The following is a 21,800-nucleotide window of genomic DNA, read 5'->3' on the forward strand; positions in this document are numbered from 1 at the left end:
CACTTTTGCATACTGTATGTTTATCAGTATGTGGGAATTTGGAGTGACATTATGGGCACATTTTAAACGGGGTCCTTTCCATCGGCAGCAGGCCCACGTGGCGTCAAAAAGGCCCAACGGCCCGCGTCGACGACCGGATCGAGATGGAAAGTCTTATCGAGTCAAGGGGTACCGATCGAGAACAATACTGTCGAGGTAGAAGGCCTTTTGGCCTTAGAAAGTTGAAAAGTTTTGGTTCCGAAGTTGGAGTTGAGGAATAGCATCCGAACCCAATGGCGGATAAAAACAATCTGAAGATGCCCATGCGCACTGTAGTCCAGGGAGGGAGTCACCTATCTCGTGATACTTCGAAGACTCTTCCAGGACAACAAAGTGCAAACATCGGGACCCAACACTAGGCGGCGATCTATGCTAAGATATGAATTCAGCAGCCCACATGCCTCGAACACTAGGTTGCAAATAAGACGACTGCCAAGTGCCCATTATTATGTCTACAAAACCCAAGCTAATTCTTGCCTTTAACTACACATTGAAACAAGAACTGCATCTATCTTTTACAAAGGGCTGTTAAAAAGTTCTCAGATGCAGTGGTCTAAAGTTTAAAGAGTGGCTGAAAAAGCACTCGACGATTCCTATTCCAACAGTTGCCTCTCCTTTTCTTTTGAATGACACTCTTTCCTTTCCATCCTCTGCATTGCTACTCTCTCTGTGCACGGCTTACTCTTAAGTCACATGCATGTTTGCCTTAATCTCTATTATTGTCTTGCTGCAGAGTTAACAAGATTCTTCTTCAAATGCCATATCCTTCAATCTAACTATCTAATCTCCTCTACCTCGTTTATCACCCCCATCCCTTTCTGCATGAACGCACATACTCCCCTAAACCCCCTCTAATGATTACATCTAAATCACCCTAACTTAATCACAAAGACACTGGTGAAAACATATGGAATGGTTACCTTGAGAGAAAAAGGCTAATCCCAATAAACAACAATAACCACTAAACTATCCGCTAACCTTCGGTTGCAGAGCAGCACGTTGCCCATGAAAATGCACTTCAATACCTCATCAGTGGTAATAAGCGTTCTATAAATACAATTACTATAGAATACATTACCAATATCTGAAAATAAGTACTAATAAAGACCATGAAAACAGTTAATAGTACATTGATTCAATAAAACAAAAAAAATTAAAGGTGTCCCAAAGAAACAACAAAGAGCTTATTACGAATCCACCACCAAAAGACGCTCCATTGCATTCTGCAAAACCTGCGTCTAAAACAGTGGCGTTGTTAACTCCCCGCTTAGTCAATGGGGTGGAGTTAACAAGCGCGGGTGCTGGCGCACAGGTGGGGTAGGGTGGGGAAATACAGTCGCGCATATTTAAAAAAAAAACACATTTAAAATAAAATCAACTTACCGTTGCACCAGGTCCGCAGTCTTCGCTGCTTCTCTTCTCCGGACGGAAGCACAGCCAGGCGTTGTGATTGGTAGGCACCCAGGCTCCCCTGACCAATCACAACGCTGTATTGCAGCGCTGTGATTGGTTTTGAGCGTCCTGCTTGGACGCTCAACCAGAGAAAGGGAGCCTGGGCTTGTTCTCCATGTAGGCTGTAATGCAGCCTGCATGGAGAACAAAGAAAGTGCGCATGACTGGTTTGGGCGGTCCAAAAGGGCCGCCCAAAAAAAAAGACATTTCTTGTTTATGTCAAGATAAAGCAGAACAATCAGGTTCCTTTATGTGCCAATTCATTCAGAACTCTGCTCAGCCTGAATCAGTGATAAATGGAAGAATGTGATGCATCCTCTCTGCAAGAAACAGTTCATTTTAGTCAAGGCTACCAGTCTGTAAGAACAGCATTGAAGTTGGTCATTTCTGTATTTCAGCAAGAGAGAGAGGAGGTTATATCTGCCTTTGATCTAACCGCTCTTTCAGAGGAACCCAATCGGATAAAATGTAAGTGGCTGTAACAAACTGGGTTATTGGTTGAGAGAGGCGGATGTCCCACTTCAGTGTAGCACGAAGAGCAGGCCTAGCGTCATTGATGGTTGTCGCTGTAGCGCAAAAATCCGGTTGGGCGCCACAGGAGATTGATGCTGGGGCTTTGTATTGGTGGTCACCACGCGCTGTCATTGCTGTAGTGCAAATTGCTGATCTTGTGTTGCTGATCGTCACTGGTGGTTGCTGGGTTCACTTTGGCAGTCGTCACGGGTGGCAGATTCTTGATGCAAATGAGTCCATTTGTGGCTGCGAAGATCCAACAACCTTAGGATTTCACCTTTATTTAAAGGAGGAGTTCAAATGATTTCAGCCAAGAGTCCAGGACTTGGGTAGGCAATTCTGATCGGGAAACCCGCTCCAGCAGAGAACAGCAGGGTTCAGGCAGGTCCAGTTGTAGGTCCATTACTGCAGGTCATCTGGGCAGTTGCAGGGAGGCCTGTGGAGCTTGAGGTGTCCCTGTAGGTCAGCCAGTTGACCCTTGGAGTCACAAACGTAGCCTGGGATGAAGGGAGCAGGACCAGTCTTCATTCTCAGAGAGCAGAGCAGCCCTCAAGCAGCAGGGCATCCCTCTGGAGGTCAAGGAAGTCCTCTGGTAGCTGCAAGGCAGTCCTCTGGTAGCAGTAGAGCAGTCCTCTGGGGAACAAGCCAGGTCTCAACAAGCAGGTCAGTCGTCTTGGAAGCTTCTCCTTCTGTAATTTCCACAGGCCCAGGGGTGTACTGAATAGTGGCTCTGGAGGTCCAGTATTTATACCTGGTGCCAGGCATTGAAGTTTCCTACAATAACCCCGCTTCTAGTTCTGGAAAGTTCTTCACTTCCCCTGTCAAGGCTCCAAGAAGTACAGGGTGACAAAAGACTAGTGTTAAGTTCGTTTGTAGTTGCAGAAGGCAAATCCCTTTGAAAGGTTTTAAAGTATAAGTGGGGCTGGGTAAAGACTCCACCACCAACGATCCTGGCGAGATGCGCAAACCTATCCACACCTAATCCCCTGTTAGACTGTCTGAGAGGAATGCATTCACAGTCATGTGATCCATGATACTGGCAGAAGGCACAAATTGTTTAGAAAAGAAAATTTCAACTTTTCAGAATTGTGACTTAAAATCCTGCTTTACAGTACCTGCTCCCAATCAAAACGTATCACTTATTAAATACAATATGGTAACCCATTTTAGTCAATGAGAGAGGTAGTCCTTACAGTAGTGACAAAAAACTTGGAGGAGTTATTCTCTATCAGAACATGTAAAACTTAATCCCACATGTAATACTTCTTAAATACAAGGCACCCTGCCCTATGGGCCTTTAGAGATTACCTTAGGGGTGACATATGTTTTAAAAACGAAGGTTTAGGCCTGGCAAAAGGTTTATTTGGCCAGGTCGAAATGGCGGTTTAAAACTGCACTAAAGGCTGCAGTGGCAGGCTTAAGAAATGTTTTAAAAGGCTACTCTAGTGGCTGACACAATGAGTACTGCAGACCCACTAGTAGCATATAACGTACATGCCCTGTGTACATATAGTACCATTTACTAGGGACTTCCAAATAAATTAAATATGCCAATTAGGTGTAAGACAATTGTACCACGTTTTAGGGAAAGAGCACAGAAACTTACTGATTAGCAGTGGTAAAGTGCGCAGAGTCTTAAAGCCACCAAAAACAAATTAAGCGAACAAGAACAGTGAAGGCAAAAGGTTTGAGGGTGAATCATGCCAAGGATGCCAGGTCTATTAGTGGCTACACCAGACAAGATCATTTTCATATAGCCCTGCCGAATAAAGTTACCCAGACCTTGAGCCTAATGTTGTTTTCACTTATTAGATTAACCTGAACAACACATCAATGAATACTGGCGCTCCTAGAACTTTTCCAATCATTTCAGGACTTTTAACCATTGAGGACTCTTGATCAATGATGAGGCATTCAAATATTCCTCTAATCGAGGTGAGTCAGTTGCAGTGGGTGGGTACAAGCACTGGTAATATTTGTTCCAATCTTTTCTCATTTGAGGGAACAGGTTTACCCCCTCACTAACAGCCGGTCTGCCAGTAACCTTTTTATCACTCTTTTCATAGAACTTCTGCTTAGTCTTAGAAACAAATTCTCCTCTTTGATTACCAACCCTGAGTTTGATTGTCCCATACCTCCTTTTCAACCTCCTAAATTCCCTTCTTAGACCATGTTCTTTGCGTTTCTATGACAGACATTACAGGACGTATAAAATTATTTGTTCTGATCCTGTACCTCTGTGAAGTTGGCCTGATTTCAATAAACATTCAACCTCATCTTACCCTGTGCATAGACCTCAGAGATGAGGAGGCTTGTAGTTGGTACCACAGGAGAATTTATCAACTTAACAATCCCTTATCCACCTTGATGGAAGCGGAACAAAATCTGTTCCAGTGTAGACTTTCCATACCAATCAGCAGAACAAATCTAAATTGCATGTGGTTTGCATGCTCTCTGTGAACCTATCAATCCTGGCTACTCAAGTGTCACCTGGTGCTCTTCCAATGCTGCCCCCGCTGAAATCTGTCCACTGTTGGCTCTATATGAACAAATTACAATCTCTCCAATACCACAATCATTCTCCCATCCTCAAACGCCATCAGACCTGTCTATAACCCCAGCTCCAACACCAACGACATCCCGCCGTCGCAAGCCCTGTGCGTCTCCCTCGCCACCTTCTTCCATCGCTAGCTAGCAGACATCCACAACTGCTTCAACACCCAGACAGCCCCAACAGACAGCAAAACAACAGACCCTCCACACACCATCGATCACATCCTCTTGCTAGCCTGGACCAGCGTGAGCGTCGATGACACCATCAAGACCATGAGCACATTCCACTCCGGCTCACCGTCAGACCCATTCCTGCACCACGTCTTCAACAAAGCAAGCAGCTCCATCGCACCCCATCTACGCAACGTCATCAATCTCTCCCTTGAGACCGCGACCTTCCCAGAGAGCTGGAAACACACTGAGATCAACGCCCTACTCATAAAACCCAAGGCAGACCCAAGAGACCTCAAGAACTTCCGACCCATCTCTCTGCTCCCCTTCCCGGCCAAGGTAATCGGGAAAATCGTTAACAGACTGCTAACCCGATACCTTGAAGAGAACAGAATCCTGGACCCTTCCAGTCAGGGTTCCGCAGCAACCACAGCACTGAGACCGCCCTCATCGCCGCCACTGACATCAGGACCCTGCTAGACAACAGGGAGACTGGAGCACTCATCCTCCTAGACCTCTCCGCCGCCTTCGACACCGTCTGCCACCACACACTACGTGCACGCCTCCACCCTGCAGGGATCCGAGACAAGGCTCTGGAATGGACCACCTCCTTCCTATCTGGCAGAACCCAGAGCGTCCGCCTCCCCCGTTCCGTTCCGAAGCCTCAGAGATCATCTGGGGCGTACCTCAAGGATCCTCCCTCAGCCCGACACTGTTCAACATTTACATGGCCCGTTCGCACACGTCGCCCGACCCCAACATAATCTCCTACGCCGACGACACTCAACTGATCCTCTCCCTCACCAAGGACCCCAATTACCGCCAAAGCCAACCTCCATGAAGGAATGAAGGCCGTTGCCGACTAGATGAAGATCAGCCGTCTGAAGCTGAACTCGGACAAGACTGAGGTCCTCATCCTCGGCTCCAACCCGTTAGCCTGGGACGACTCCTGGTGGCCAATGGCACTGGGGGCAGCCCAGACCCCTACCGACCTCGAACGCACCTGGGAATCATCCTCGACTCAACGCTCTCAATGACCAAGCAAGTCAACGCCGTCTCCTCCTCCTGCTTCAACACCCTCCGCAAGATATACAGATGGATCCCGACAGATACAAGAAAGACAGTCACTCAGGCCGTCGTCAGCAGCAGACTCGACTACGGAAACGGCCTCTACGCAGGAGCCCCGACCAAGCTCATCAATCGACTACAACGCATCCAAAACGCCTCGGCACTACTGATCCTCAATGTACCACGACATAGCCACATCACCCCCCACCTGAGAAACCTACACTGGCTCCCCATCAACAAGAGGATATCCTTTAAGCTCCTCATCCACGCACACAAGGCACTCCACAAGACCGGCCCAGCCTACCTCAACAGACGGCTCTCCTACACCCCCAACTGCCAGCTACGCTCCGCCGACCTCACTCGCCACCGTCCCGCGCATCCGAAGAACAACCACCGGCGGAAGATCCTTCCCCCACCTCGCCCCCAAGACATGGAACATCCTCCCAATGAGCCTACGACAGACCCAAGACCTGCTGACCTTCAGGAGGATACTAAAGACCTGGCTGCTGTTAGATCAGTAGCGCCCCCCCCCGCAATCCTCCCCCCCCAGCGCCTTGAGACCCTCGCAGGCATGTAGTGCGCTTAACAAATTACTGATTGATTCTTACCATTGAGTCAAGGTTCAGGCAAATGCTACCTGAAAAGAGCTGTAGGATCTACAAGCTGTGGCTTGAATCTTGCATCCAGCTATGCTACATGTTGTCTTTGATGAAAAAACCTTTATATTTAGCTGCCTAGTGGTGGATATGCCTGGTTGAACATATTACAATTTACTTTAACCAGAAGGTAAGCACAGGGGTTCACCATGTGAAGGGGTAGCTGCCTGCAGACTTCTAGCATTAGGGGCACTTAAGGCTTAATTCAGAAAGCTATAAGGGTAGGTGAAAAGTAGAGAGCTGGAAAATATGTTCCTGATCAATTATTACTTATTGTCTTATCAAAGTCTCTCATCTTTGTTTAACCTTCCACTTTCATCTCTGTAATGGTCACATGTCATAAAGGAGGAGGCAAAGGGTTGCTTTTAGAACACCTACAGTAGATAGGCTATCTATCCTGTTGATACATTTTGAAACAGTCGAGAAATATAGGTATTTCCTGTTCAGTCAAGCATGCAACTGTTGCATTGGTGAAACTGGATCCCTCCAACCATTTTCTCTTTTGTTAATAATCACATTTGAAATGAGATATGCATAGCCCATGACCATGCCCCTTAGACATACGAGAAACCTACCATTGTTGGCTGAGAATGACCCAGATGAATGTACAATGCAGCAAGTTTAGCCTGTGCTTCAACTAGATTACATCGGGGCCAGTGATAACTGTACCAGAAATGTGACCAATTGCCTCTTTTTTGTAAAAAATGTTAAAAATGCAGCACTTTTAAACTAGGGTTGATCCAGAGGAAAACGCTTAGTCTGTCCAACAAGGCTGATCATTTTGGTTAAACAAGTTTTCATTTTTAAGGAGCACACAATAGTCTGTAGATGAACTTACGCAAATCAGTTCTTCATTCTGATCTTGCTCTTGGAAGATGTTAAAAAGTGTTCCTGCTTTTCTGTGCCAGCAGTCACGAATCCCTCTTGTTGTGCCTGTGGCAATATAAGAACAGTTACTAATTAGGTTAACTAATCATCATTTTATTTATTTGTAAAATGTATACACATCTCCCTCTTTCTTCTCACCCCAATCATCTCACTGTCTGGTCCCCTTCAACAGTCAAAGAGTGAGTCTTGATTCCAAAGTTAGACAGACAATCCTTATGTGTACACGTTCCAAAACAATCAAACTCCAGAGTCCCACCCTGCCCCACTCCTCATTTTAAGCCTCTCTGAACTTTGAACCTATCCAGAATATTTTAGGTCGGCAGTAGTCCTACATGTATTCCCATGGTGTGGATATTCTGGCAATAATCACCTGCTGTTAATGGGCTGAGTCAGGGATGAACAAAGGCCATATTAATCCAAGGTGGAAATGTACATGCAACAACCAGGCAAGAATGATGGTCATCCTGCTGTCTCCCAAGTCACTTTAGTAACAGAAAATTAACCCAACTGTATTACTCCAGTCAAGAAGATCCTTGTTCTAATGGCTAGTAAGAATGTGTGGAAGACCAACATAGGGAATGTGATGGCTCAGAATATCCATGGGAATGCAGTGTCTTGGGTACCAAATTGTGGCCAGGACCCTCCAGTCTGAGGTTAAGGAACCACAAAAATGCATGTCCTGGAATTACGGTCTCAAGATGTAAAATTTTGGAGATTATTGTGATTGATTACTTGTAGGTTCTGGGGAACCCTTGAAAATCACATAGTGATCTTTACAGATCATCTGAAATGACTCTACAGGTAGCAAACACAATATCAGCTAAAATCTGCTGGACAGTAAATGCTGAAATGGTACATTTTAATATCAAAGTGCTGGCCTTCAGAGATGAACTCGCACCACCATATATTTGTTCAACCCTACACAAACAGGCCAGGATTCAGCAGTTAAAAAACGTGGTAATTGTTAAGTTAAAGTGTGAAAGAAGGTTGCAAGTGTCAGGGGTAGATTAAGAGGACATGATAATGTTTTAATGTGGACTTACACTGCATGAAACCCAGTGTTTTACCTGTGCCTAGCCCTGTGATGCTTCTATAGAGTGTCACGCATGTAATGCTACGTGACTTCATGGGCTTCTGAGTTTGTTGATCTAGTATCCAGGGAGAAACAGCTGGTGCCTGGCTGTGACAGGCACAAGATTTCTGTCTCCAAATAAACTTAAAGAATTCAACTACCTCAGCCAGATTCAGTGTGTAATTCACAACATATTTGGCGACTGAGATGGCCAGGCATCTATCACCAGCAGCAGCATAATCGTGATGACATCGCTCCTCAACACCAAGTAACGGTAGGCCAAGAGATCTTTGTGATGTGTTGCAGAGTCTTCTTGTGAAATTTCAGTGTGTCTATATATAATGAATATAAACCAGTCTATTGTGATGCCCCCCCTGGTTTCGAGATCGACCAATTGAATAGGAAGTTTGGATAGAGACATTTGAAACCTACTTAGTGGCGCTTGAAGGCACAAGTTCTTCTCCGCTCAGAAAAAAGCACTCCTAAAAGGATGTTTGTGTACACAGGGTCAACACGTGTTTAAATACCTGCCACAAGTGTATGATGATAGTGGAGATGGGATCGAGAATGTTTACAAAGAACAAATTGCGATTACAGCACTGATTTGCTGAAGCTGTGAATATAGTGACGCAACGTCCCAACCTTTGAGTCAGTAGATCACTTTGTAGCAAGACTGTGTGAGTCGGCGGCTAAGGGCCAATTTGGGCTCATGACAGAAGAGTTCATTAGGGACTAATTAATAGTCCAATGCAGCAGTAAGAAAAAGGCAGGAGAGGCTTTGGGTGGCCCGCAATCCCACCCTTAAGGATGCCACGGTGGTAGAGGAAAGAAGCGATACCAAAGGGGGTGATGGACGGAATGCTTGAACAAATCAAACACTCACCCCCAGTCAACTGATCTTGGTTTAATCCATCATCATTCTTTAGCTCACCCCACCACCCCAGTTCAGTCAGGGCCATATGCAAATCAGTCTGACCCTGTGTCTCATGGGAACAGTTCAGCCCGAACTGCCAAGCCATGTCTTCCCTGGACCAGAAACAAGCATCCTGGGATCGGTTTCAGATTCATAATCCTCATCAGCCTGGCTATCTTGAATCCAGTGGTAGAGTGAGCAAGGGACTCACGTCTTGGCATACCCTGCAAACTCAGGGCGAAAAAAGCGATACCAAAGGGGATAATGGACAGAGTGCTTGAACAAATCAAATACTCAACCCCAGTCAACTGAACTGAGTTTAATCCATCATCATTCTTTAGCTCACTCCACCACCCCAGTTCAGACATGGCCATATGCAAATCAGTCTGACCCTGTGCCTCATGGGAACAGTCCAGCCCGAACTGCCAAGCCATGTCTTCCCTGGACCGGAAACAAGCATCCTGGGACCAGTTTCAGATTCATAATACTCATCAGCCAGGACACTTAAATCCAGTGGTAGAGTGAGCAAGGGCCCCACGTCTAGGCATACCCTGCCAACTCAGGTCGAAAAAAGCGATACTCCGTGCTCACTAAGCCACTGGAGTCAAGCTATCGGCTGAAGACGGCCGATAGCCAGAAACCGGTCCTAGGATGCTTGATTTCGATCCAGGGAAGACATGGCTTGGCAGTTCAGGCTGGACTGTTCCCATGAGGCACAGGGTGAAGACTGATTTGCATATGGCCATGTCTGAACTGGGGTGGCTTGGTGAGCAAAATAACGATGTATTAAACCCAGATCTGTGACTGGGGGTGAATGTTTTGCCATTGTGCAACATTCCATCCATCATCTTGTGTGTTGTGCTGTTCACCCTATGTGGGAAGGATATGCCCAGACGTGGGTCCTGTGCTCACTAAGCCACTGGAGTCAAGCTATCCTGGCTGAAGTCGGCTGATAGCCAGAAACCGGTCCTAGGATGCTGATTCCGACCCAGGGAAGACATGGCTTGGCAGTTCGGGCTGGACTGTCCCCATGAGGCACAGGGTCAAGACTGATTTGCATATGGCCATGTCTGAACTGGGGTGGCTTGGTGAGCAAAAGAACGACGGATTAAACCCAGATTTGTGTCTGGGGGTGAATGTTTTGCCATTGTGCAACATTCCATCCATCATCTTGTGTGTTTTGCTGTTCACCTTATGTGGGAAGGGTATGCCCAGACGTGGGTCCCGTGCTCATTAAGCCACTGTAGTCAAGCTATCCTGGCTGAAGACGGCTGATAGCTAGAAACCGGTCCTAGGATGCTTGATTACGATCCAGGGAAGACATGGCTTGGCAGTTCTGACTGGACTGTTCCCATGAGACACAGGGTCAAGACTGATTTGCATATGGCCATGTCTGAACTGGGGTGGCTTGGTGAGCAAAATAACGATGGATTAAACCCAGATCTGTGACTGGGGGTGAATGTTTTGCCATTGTGCAACATTCCGTCCATCATCTTGTGTGTTTTACGGTGGTAGAGGAGTCGGAGAGATGCAGGAAGGAGATGTAAAAATTGAATGCAAAAATATCTCATAAGTAGCAGAGGTGGATGATGAATCAAAACTGGTAAATATGGTGAATAAAAAAACTGGTAACTGCCAACAACCATAGCAAAGGAAATAGTATGAAAGTTGGGGGACCATCGAATTTCTCAGGGAGATCTTCCTCCTGTTTTTGTTACAGGTGTGGTAGCAGTTTCCACTTGGGCAACTCAAAACATTGTTTTACCATAGGCAAGGAATGTCGAATCTGTGGCAAGAAAAGACATTTTGCAGGAGTTTGCTAAGCCTCAAACAAATGTGTTGCATCAGTAGATGAGATAATGGAAGTGGTGGAACACAAAATACTAATGGTCAGCGATGTGTCTGCAAGTGAGAGGGGCAAATATGATGTGAAGATGAAAATACTAAACGGACTTTAAATTCAATGGAAAAGAAATTGCATTGAAGGTGGACTCAGGGTCAGTATACATCATGTCCCGGGGGTGCCGGGTTCACATGGGTGTCGACCACCTGAGGTGGGGCTGGTGGGTCAAACAGAAATACAGGTGCCTTCAATAGGGGTTTCAAGGAAGGCTTTATTGGAATATATGTCTTTTTCATGAAACTCAAAGAAATGTCTTTTATCTCTGAATATGGGTTCCGTCGCGATGCCTTGTGGTCTTGGTAGTTTTCTTCCGGGGCACGTTTCTGCACCAGGGTTCTCGCGTTGTACCATAAAAGAAAAGAAAACAACGAGTTACGTCCCGTACTCGGGGAATGGCGATAAGGGCCGGGAGTGAGGGAACACAACCAGTGTGAAGTGCTCAAACTAAACGGACGTGTCTAGGAGTGCTCGTGCTCGGGGAAAGGGTTTCTCTTGCGGGGGTTTTACAGTGGTGGCTGCCTCCACCTCCCAACCCAACCCGCGACCCGGCCCCGTACCTCTCGAAGCCACGCTCCTCCCGTGGGCGCGTGGCAGTGCGAAGCGTCCAACCGTTGGCCTCCTGGCTTGTCGTTCCCGTTCTCTTCCCGTCCTTGTTCTCGTCCTGCTTCCTCCTCGATGTCCGCCGCCGGGGAATCGCCGTCCGTCTTCGTGCTTGCACTTCCTGCTTTTGACGTCATCAGGGGTGGAGCCTCGTACTCACGATCCTCTGCGTTAAAGGAGCTGCACGCGTTATCCTCCTCTGGCCAATCCTTCACGATGTCCTCGGGGTCCTCATACAACGTACCGGTTTGTGGCTGTGGGGAAAATGTGCAGGGTGAAAGAGGGGTGGCGGACCACCATTCTTCGGGTGTAACAGGCTCTCGTTTGTTGGACCCGTGACACATCATCATACCAAAGCAACTGTTTGACAACAGGATGTGGGAGCACACCGTTGACCTCTCAGGCAAGGTTCGCCCCTGGCATTCTGGTAAATGCAGTCTCTTGTAGCTCGCTCCGATATTTTCAAGTGTTTCACCAAGCTTGGCGCAGATAGTTCTGATCTCTAGACACGTGTTTCTGGTTTATTAACCGTCATCAGTAGAGAATACAGTCTTTCATTTTGGGGTTTGCGGAGTAGGCTGCCAAACATTATATCAGGTCCGGTACCACTCACTGGCGTGCAGGTGCTTCATCCACGAGCTCGTCGGCTCAATGACTCACGGGAGTACTTTAAATAGACAACAGGATGTGGGAGCACACCGCTGACATCTCGGGCAAGGTTCGCCTCTGGCATTCTGGTAAATGCAGTCTCTTGTTGCTCGCTCCGATATTTTTAAGTGTTTCGCCAAGGTTGGCGCAGAGAGTGCTGATCTCTCGACACGTGTTTCTGGTTTATTAACCGTCATCAGTAGAGAATACAGTCTTACCAAAGCAACTGTTTGATGTCACTTGGCCCAGAGGAAAACTTAAATCTACTGATGTGATATGGAAGGGCTATAATGGCGCGGACATTGGAGTAATGGGGTGTTTGTTAGCAAAATTTGAGTTTATAGATCAAGAAACCCATGGGAAACTGTCCTTGGCTATGGAGGGTCAGTCTATTTTGGGTTTGACACATCAGTATGACTTGCACATAATTGTAAATCCAAGAACTGCCAACCAAGTGACGGTATTGGAAAATGGAGAACTGAGAACAGTTTTGGAACAATTCAAATCAGTTTTTGAGAACAGGTTGGGAGAAGCATAGGAATACTGACACAAAATCATAATGAGGGAGGATGCCATGGCAGTGAAGCATCCCCCGAGAAAGGTTCTACTGACAATAAGGGTAGAAGTGAAGGGTATACTTGAACGGATGATCAAGTACAAAGTCATAGAGCCTGTTGAGGCCACAAAATGATTGTCTCCCGTGGTGATAACAAAAAATAAATTGGATGGGTCATTGAGATTATTGTGTTGACATAGTCTCAAACTAAATTTTGTCATGGATTGCTTCCCCTGGCAAACATCAACAAGTTGATTCTGTTGTTGTCTGTGGGACAAGTACTTTTCCAAGCTACACTTGAAAAGTGCCTATCATCAGGTGAAACTGCATCCAAATTCCAAGTATCTGATCACTTTCATAATGAGTGAAGGGATTTTTCAGTTTAACAGGTTGCCTTTCAGACTGTCGTAAGCAGCAATTGTTTTCTAGAAAATATTAAATGTGTTGTCTGGGTTAATAAATGTTGTGTTTTTTCAAGAAAACATTTTAGTCTTTGGCGAAAACATTGCTGTGTACAATACTTTTGGGTGAGGTCTTAGCTTGCATATTCAAGGCTGGTTTGACTTTGTGAAAGGAAAAAAATTCATTTTTGGTGCAGGAGGTCAAATATTTGGGGTACCTGATCATGGGAGAGGGAGTCAAACCTAAATTGAACTTAGTCAGTGCTATAGTCAATGCAAAGGTGCCGGATAAGGTATGAAATTCAACAAGCGGCTTTTGAGAAGATTAAGGACAACGTTCTCAATGCTAGCATTTTGGTTCAATTTCCATTTGGGTTAAAGATGATCCTCACTGTGGATACCAGAGCGGTTAGCATAGGTGCAGTGCTTTCACAGGTACATTGGAAGACAGAGAAGACAGTGCAGTTTGCTTACCGTTCGTTGTCCCGCACGGAAAGTAACTATTCAGTCATTGAACGGGATGCATTAGCTGCTGCATGGGCAACAAACTATTTTTGCACCTTTATTTGGGGTGTCAGGGTGACCCCAAGGACAGATCATAAGCCTTTGCTGAAGGTTTTGGGACCTAATGGCACAAAAAACATGTTTGGGACGTTTAGTAAGATTGTCTGTTAAACTAATGTATTATGATTTTTGTGTTGAATATGTGCTGGGCTGGAAGAAGGTGACCGACTGCTTGTCAAGGTTACCGGACAAGGCAGTATATATTTCTGAATTTGATACCGAAGAAGTGGTTGCAGGTGTGGAGGATGCCACAGAGGATTTCCAGGGATGGGTATCTATGGAGGATTGGATGTGTGCTATGGAAGGGGATGTTGTTCTCAAAGCAGTGGTGGAAACGATCAAGGTGGTGTAAGAAGAGAGAGTATGTTTCCAGATACAGTTAAACCACTTCACAAGGTGGCTGAAGAATTGTCTTTGACTGGGGACAAACTCATCATGAGGAACGAGAGGTTTGTGCCACCTAGTGCAGTTAGGTACAAACTTATACTTTTAGCATGAGGAGCATTTGGGTCGGACACTGACACTCAAAAGACTCAAGGAAAGAATTCGGTGGCCTGTAATGGATGGCAGGTGAAGAAATGAGTGCAAAAATGCGAGGTGCGCAACAATTTAGACAAGAGGTTGAGAGTACGTTTAGGTGTATTGGCAAATTTTGTGTGTGAAAAGGTATGCTTGGATTTCACAGGACTGTTGGTTTTCTTGCCTGAACATGAGAGGTATGCAGCGGTCTTAGTGGATGCCTAATCAAAGTAGATTGAGGTTGCTTTCATGAGGTGTGTGAGCACAAAGGCTACCACTGCAGTTCTGGGAGAAATTTTCAGTAGGAAAGGTATTCTCTTGGTGTTGATAACTGATAATGGCATGCAACTTACTTCAGGGGAAATGAAAGGGTTTCTAAGCAACATAGGAGTGAAGCATGTTTATACTTCTTGGTACAACCCACAAGACAATGGCCAGGTGAAAAGAATAAACCCCTGATCAAGGGGGCCATGTAGTTGGCCAATAGTGCTGGGCGCCAAGTCAATGTGGGTGACTGGTTTAAGGTTAAACCTGATTGTGAGGGTCAGGGTTTGTCCATGTTTCAGGGTCTGTACAGAGTGAAGATGGTTGGTGGAAATTGGGTGAAGTTGGAGAATGAGCAGACTTGGAATTTGAGGAGAGTTGCTTTGTTCCACAATGATGGGAAAGAAGTGGTGCAGCCAGAAAAGGTAATAGAGGGGTGTTCAGGGTGGTTGTTTATGGAGGATAGTGATTTTCTGGAAAGCAAGAGGAGTTACAGGAAAATCACACGGCGAAGGAAAGGCTAGGGAAACATACGTTTGTGGATTTGGTAATTCGACAGAACGAGCAGTATGGTTGGGTGATTTTGTGTGGGGGTATATTCCATGTTGTGTTTTGTATTGTCTCTGGATGGTGGTTCCAGTTTTTCATGTTGTATTTTAGTGTAGTTCTGGAGCGAGGTTCCGGTTGTTTTTCTTGTAGACTAGTGTCGGTCTATCTTTGTTTAGGTTTGTCTTGGTGTGGTTGCTGTGTTCAATGTTTGGGATTTGTGATCAATGTTTGGGATTTGTGTTTGATGTTTGAGAAAGAAATGGGATGTGTTACAATGTGGACTTACATTGTATGTTACTTAGTTGTTTTCCTGAGCCTAGCCCTGTGATGCTTCCATAGAAAGTCACGTATGTAATGTTCTGTGACTTCATGGAGTTCTGAGCTGGTTGTTCTAGGAACCAGGGAGAAATGGCTAGTGCCTGGCTCTTAGAGTCTGCAAAGAACCTTAAAGAATTCAACTACCACATGCTGATTCAGCATGTAATTCACAACAGATAACCTACAAAATAAAGGTTGATTTTTCCTGACGTAAAGGAGCTTCAACGTCAGAGTGGTGGTGGGGCACAGTACATTAGGTGACTAAATTGTAGGTTACTGAGTAACGCAGTACGAGTTTCAATTATTGATATCTACACTTAAATAAAAGTATATTGAAAGACAGCTTTGCGTTAGCTAACACAGGTAGTAGTTAGATGACCATCAAATAGAAATAGTGCAAATTAAGTCATGATGGGTGTTTTATGCCTGCACATATGAGACTATTTATGAAAAGCATGCATATATGACTAATTGTGCCAAAGGAATAGCGTATAATGTAGTGAATGGATCAGACCAATTGAAGAGAGTATGGGAAACAGTAAACAAGTGTTGCGAATTGCCTGAATGCGTCATATCAGACAGGAACTACAGTGCACAGCGTAACCAATCCCTGCAACGTTGCGGGGAACTCGGAAGGAACTGAAACTACAATTCCCATGAGCCTCTAGAAATTGATGTGGCGTGCTGACGAACGCCTAGAAAATGAGGACAGGCTATGGTACAGTGTTGTAAATTCCTTTGTTGTGGTTTCGTGAAGGAAGGACCCCGAGGTTCCTGCTCCGGTGAGGTAGGGATGCTCTGCACCCCTCACCGTGTATTTTCCGTCCTGCTTTGGTACACTTCGAATCTCCCAGACTCCCGCCTAGGTCTTACATGTTGTGTTAGGGATTGTGCATTTGAATGCAGTCTCTGCCACTTGTGAGGACTTTTCCACACTATGTTTCTCGTTCTATGCAGCGGTTCTCTCTGCTTGAGGGAGAACAGAGACCGGGTGACTATTCCCTAAGGGGATTGTTGTTTGTGGATACAGATCGGGACTTTAACATTCTGTTGAGCTTTGAATCACAGCGCCTTGCCTGCAAGGCGGATATACATATCGGTTTTGGAAAAAACAGGAGCATGAATTGAATGTTCCTCACTATTTACTTATTATTGATTTTCCTATCTACTTGGTGCCATTTTGATTTATTGGTGTGCTGTTTTCTTGACTCTAATTAACAGGGGTTCACGTGAGCGGTACGGACTACCCTCATTTCCCTGTGAAGAAGTTAGGAGTCTTAGAAGGGTATGTGTATTACGATGTGGAATGTGTTGTCTTGAAATACGATGATGGTGTAATTAGCTCCTACTGATGTATATTGATTTAGATGGTTTCATGCGTCTTGTTACAGCGCACCCTCTCCTCGCAAGGAAACATTGTTGAATGAATCCCATAGAAACCTCACATTGCCTTGTGTTATTTTTCTTTACAGGTATATTACATGTGATTCTAAATATATATATGTATCTGTATATTGAGTACTAGAGGGTCGGAAAGGGTCTTCTAGTGTGGTAGGAAAGCGTTTATGATTATGTTTTATTGTCTTCTCAGGTCTCTCTCCCTGCAATTCCCTTCCTTTCCTTTCCTCCCTTGATCACCTCACTGTCCAGTACCTTTACAGCTCTTCTGGCTTGGGGCTATCAAGACGTGGACCATTCTCAGCTACAAGCCGATCCTGAGGATATTCAACCGTGACAACAAGTAAGAACCAATTCTCTTTGTTCAGATACCAGATGCATACATGCAGTTCCACTGCCTGCCTTGGCATAACTGATACGAGCCGCCCTGGAACACTCTGAGCTCACAAACCCTGATCACATAACTATTGCAAACTGCTCAATATAAACTTTCTATAAAACCCCATTGTGGCTAGGTGACACACTATTTCAGTTCAGTCCTCTTTCTAGTTCAGTGCTCTCTGGTTTATTGAAGTAAGTCTTGTGCCTATCTCGATGCTTCTTTTTGCAGTGCTTCCTCTACTGCTTTGTCGGAATGTAAACCGTCTTGTGCCCCATCGGACATGCAATGCCCTCATAGCATCGATCACAAAGAGGGTTATAAAGTATGATGTTGTGTGGTTCTTCCAAGATGCACCAGCATCAATCATCATGACATAAAAAGAATGATGGGCCCAACATGGGTTCAGCTCAACAGCGGCTGGTGAGTGTTTCAGGCAGACAACTTGTCCTCCAAATTGATGTGAAAAAGTGAGGCATGAAACAAGTAAGAAATATTCTCCGTATTCCTTATGAAAAACTACAGGCCCATCTCCTTCCTCCCCTTCGCAGCCAAAGTCGCCGAGAGATTCATCAACTCTAAACGGACCACCTTCATCGTAGAGAACTCCATCTTTGACTCCTCCCAGTCCAGATTGCACAGCAACCACAGAACTGAGACCACCCTCCTCGCCGCCACCAATGACATTTATTTATTTATTCATTTCTAGAGCGCCAGGTTACTCCAACCGGCGTGTCCCCGCGCTAAGTGGACTCTTTAGAGAGAGATTTGCACAGGCACTTCTCAGATCTAATGCAGGGATGATATTGCTGCCATTATTGAACTCACAGTATAGAGGAGAAGATCCATTTTTTCAGCTTTTTCCTCAACGTGGTTTCACATGGTTCCATTCTTAGAGTTTCAGGGAGCTTGTTCCACGATTTTGCCGCAAGGTATCTAAAGGACCTTGCCCCCATTCTAGTGGTCCGAATTTTGGGGATTTTTACCAGCGCCCTTCCTTTTGATCGCAGATTGCGGGCTTTTTTTGCAGAAGTCTCAGTACCAACCTAGCTGCCGCATTTTGCACTAGCTGTAGCTTGGCTAGCCCTTTTTTTGGTGCCCTTTTTTGGTGCTCTCAGGTATAATACATCGGCATGCTATTTGACCAGGGCCACTCTGCGGCCCTCATCCTTCTAGATCATTCAGCAGCCTTCGACACCATCTCCCACCGTACCCTTGCAGCCAGACTCCACGATGCGGGGATACAAAGAACCGCCCTTGACTGGATCCGCCCCTTTCTCTCCGGCAGATTCCAAAAGATCAGACTTCCCCCTCCTTCCTCTCCTAACCTACAGGGATCAACTGTGGAGTACACCAAGGATCCTCGCTCAGCCCCACACTCTTGAACATCTACATGACCCCCCTCTCCGCCATCGTCAGACAGCATGAGCTCAGCATAGTATCTTACGCCGACGACACCCAGTTCATCCTCTCTCTCATAAAAAACCCCAGAGACACCAGACTCCGCTTCCAAGAAGGAATTAAAGACGTCGCAGCCGGGATAAACAACAGCTGCCTAAAACTGAACCCGGAGAAGACAGAGGTCCTCGTCCTCGGACCCTTCCCCATTGCGTGGGACAACTCCTTGTGGCCCCAGGCCCACGGAAACCCACCCACCCCGACTGACCACGCCTGAAACCTCGGCATCATTCTAGCCTCCTCCCTCACCTTGACCCGCCAGTTCAATTCTGTTGACTCCACCTGCTTCAACTCCCTCTGCATCCTCCGCAAGACCTTCAAGTTGAATCCCCCCCGAAAGTAGAAAGACTGTCACCCACAAACTAATAACTAGCAGACTGGAATACGGAAACGCCCTCTATGCTGGAATCAACAAAACTCTGCTACACAAGCTCCAAAACATCCAGAACACCGCAGCCAGATTCGTCCTCGGAACCCCGCCCCACGAGCACATGGCCAAGCACCTACGAGACCTCCACTGGCTCCCCATCAAGAAGAGTAACCGTCAAGCTACTCACCCACGCCTACAAGTCCCTCCACAACATCGGACCCAAATACCTCAACGAAAGAGACTCCTTCCACTCTGCCGATCTCGCCCTGGCAGAGACCCCACACATATGCAGGACCAGAACAGGCAGAAAAGCCTTCTCCTATGTCACAGCAAAGACCTGGAACGAGCTCAAAATCAACATCAGACGCTCCCCCACTCTGCACCCCTTCAGGAAAAGCCTCAATACCTGGCTCTTCGACTGATCCAGAGCTGCAACCCCCCGCGCCTTGAGACCCTCACTGGTGAGTAGCGCGCTTCAAAAACCCCTGATTGATTGGTTGATAATAGCAGGGTACATGGAGCTCCCTTGCTTGCTCTGCGATGACTGACACCAGCCTCAATGGAGCACTTTGGCCTCGCAAACCCTGGTCAATGTGAAAAAACCTATTGGACTTTAACATTCTACTAAACCCCACTGTGGTCAGGTTACACACCACCCGTGCTCCACTTTATTAAACATCCAACAAACAGAGTCAATGAAAGAGAGAGGAGAGGTAGCTGGTTTGTGAACAGTCGATGCACAGTGATGTACTTTTCTTTAAAGAGGTGCGTTTTCAACTCTTTTGAAAATTGGAGCTAAGTTGGGACAGTCCTGATGGATACTGGAAGTTGTTATATTATGTTATGTAGATTTATATCCCATGAGTGTATACAGGTGCTTGAGCAAGTGTATAGGCCTGTGATCCTCGACAAATTATTTGTAGAACCAGGTACCCAGCTTCTTGTGCAACTCAAGTTGCAAGGAGGAGTCTCTGATGTGGTCGTTCCATATTTTGGGTGCTCTATAAGAGACATATGACCCCCTGCTCTGCTTTTTTGAATGTGAAGGGTGTGTGCGAGTGAGCGTGAGGCTGAGCGTCAGTGTCTTAGTGCATTGTGAAAGTGTATGCAGCTATTGAAATATGCAGGTCCGTGTTGTGTAGGGCTTTGTTGGTGAACCTGAATAGTTTGTCTTGGCTGCATTTGTGAATGGTGAGCCAGTGTAGTGATCACTGATGTGAGGTGAGATGTGGGTGTGTTAAGGAAGGTTGAGTAAGAAGTCTTGAGGTGGCGTTTTGGATAATCTGAAGTCTGTTTAGGAGTTGTTCGGAACTTTCTGCGTAAAATGCACTCCCATAATCAAGTCATCTTGTGATGAGTGATTACATGACGCTTCGTCTGGTGTTCTGTAGAAGCAACTTGAAGATTTTTCATAGCATTCGTAGGATGTGGAAGCAAGCAGAGCTCGCTGGGTTGACATGTGCTGTCATGTTGATTTGGATGATCCCCAAATTTCTGGTGGGTTTCTGTTCTGATGGCCACTAGATGGCGTCCCAAGGGATGTTCTTGTCTCCAAATGCCAGTTCATCAGTCTTGTCGGAGTTAACTTTCAAGCAGTTGGTTCTCATCCATTCTGCTACCAGGTTCATGTAGTTGGTGAAGTATGTAATGGTGGTGGGTGTCTTGTGCATCAGCGAGACGATGAATTGGGTATCGTCTTTGTAGGAGATTGTTACATGTTTGTATTATTTAGAATGCATAAGGACTGAACTATGTCATTTAGATTCCTGAGTGTGTGTAATATGGAATCTAGGAGAAGGATTGAGCAGCAACTGGCTTTTATGGTCTCTGTCCTCTCTGCTCCTTATCTTCTCTGGAATAAACTACAATCACACTGCTACGAGTTGTGGATTATTTCAGTACCACATAATTGGTGACCAGTAGTTGTGGTAAGGAGTGGACAGTGTTTTGAGTTTTTGGACATAAGCATTTGCAGTGAGTAAAGGACAAGTGTTGAACCGCTAGAGGAGTAGACTGCCGCTGGAACGTTATCATTTGGATTGGATTTGAATTCATATCATGTGTAGACCGAGTCAATTAAAAGAAACTGTGGGTAACCAGTTTAATTCTGCCAGGGCCCTTCAACTATGGTGTTCAACATTCCAACTTGGAGTTAAGTTGCTGACGCTGCTCACGCCTCATCGGAGGCTTTCCGAGCCCACGCTGGATCGGAATCATCAGAAGCTTTCTTCTTTTCACAATGTGAGCTTCTCTCTCATGGGACCATGTCATGCGTTATACAATGTGATGAGGTTAAGTGACGGACATCTTTAATTGGGCTTGTAGGAGAGAAGAGCTTTTAAGGAACTTTTTTTTCATGTACTTGTACATTCTGGAGAAGTTTCCCATTGGGGGATTGAATAGATTTGGAGAGCTTTTATCTCTGCAACAGTGGAAGTCATTGATTTGGTAATTAAACATAAGTTATTTACACTGGGGAGTAGTTGTTCAAGATTGACGGTGCAGTGAAGATTGGACGGTGTAATAATCCTGTGTTCACTGGTGAAGT

At 45.8% G+C, this 21,800-nt stretch overlaps 1 protein-coding gene across 2 annotated transcripts in view; it reads right to left on the reverse strand.

Moving 5' to 3' along the window:
• The window catches only part of LOC147718601 (uncharacterized), a 408,142-nt gene that overhangs the window by 20,437 nt on the left and 365,905 nt on the right, over positions 1-21,800 (reverse strand). For both annotated transcript variants that reach the window (XM_086918560.1, XM_086918561.1), the window contains one exon: positions 7,291-7,385. In XM_086918560.1, coding sequence (XP_086774686.1) covers positions 7,291-7,385 — 95 coding nt within the window. The remainder of the gene's footprint in view (positions 1-7,290; positions 7,386-21,800) is intronic.

The sequence above is a fragment of the Lissotriton vulgaris genome, chromosome 4_1 (assembly GCF_964263255.1).
Source record: "Lissotriton vulgaris chromosome 4_1, aLisVul1.2, whole genome shotgun sequence".
In the NCBI taxonomy this organism is placed as follows: domain Eukaryota; kingdom Metazoa; phylum Chordata; class Amphibia; order Caudata; family Salamandridae; genus Lissotriton; species Lissotriton vulgaris.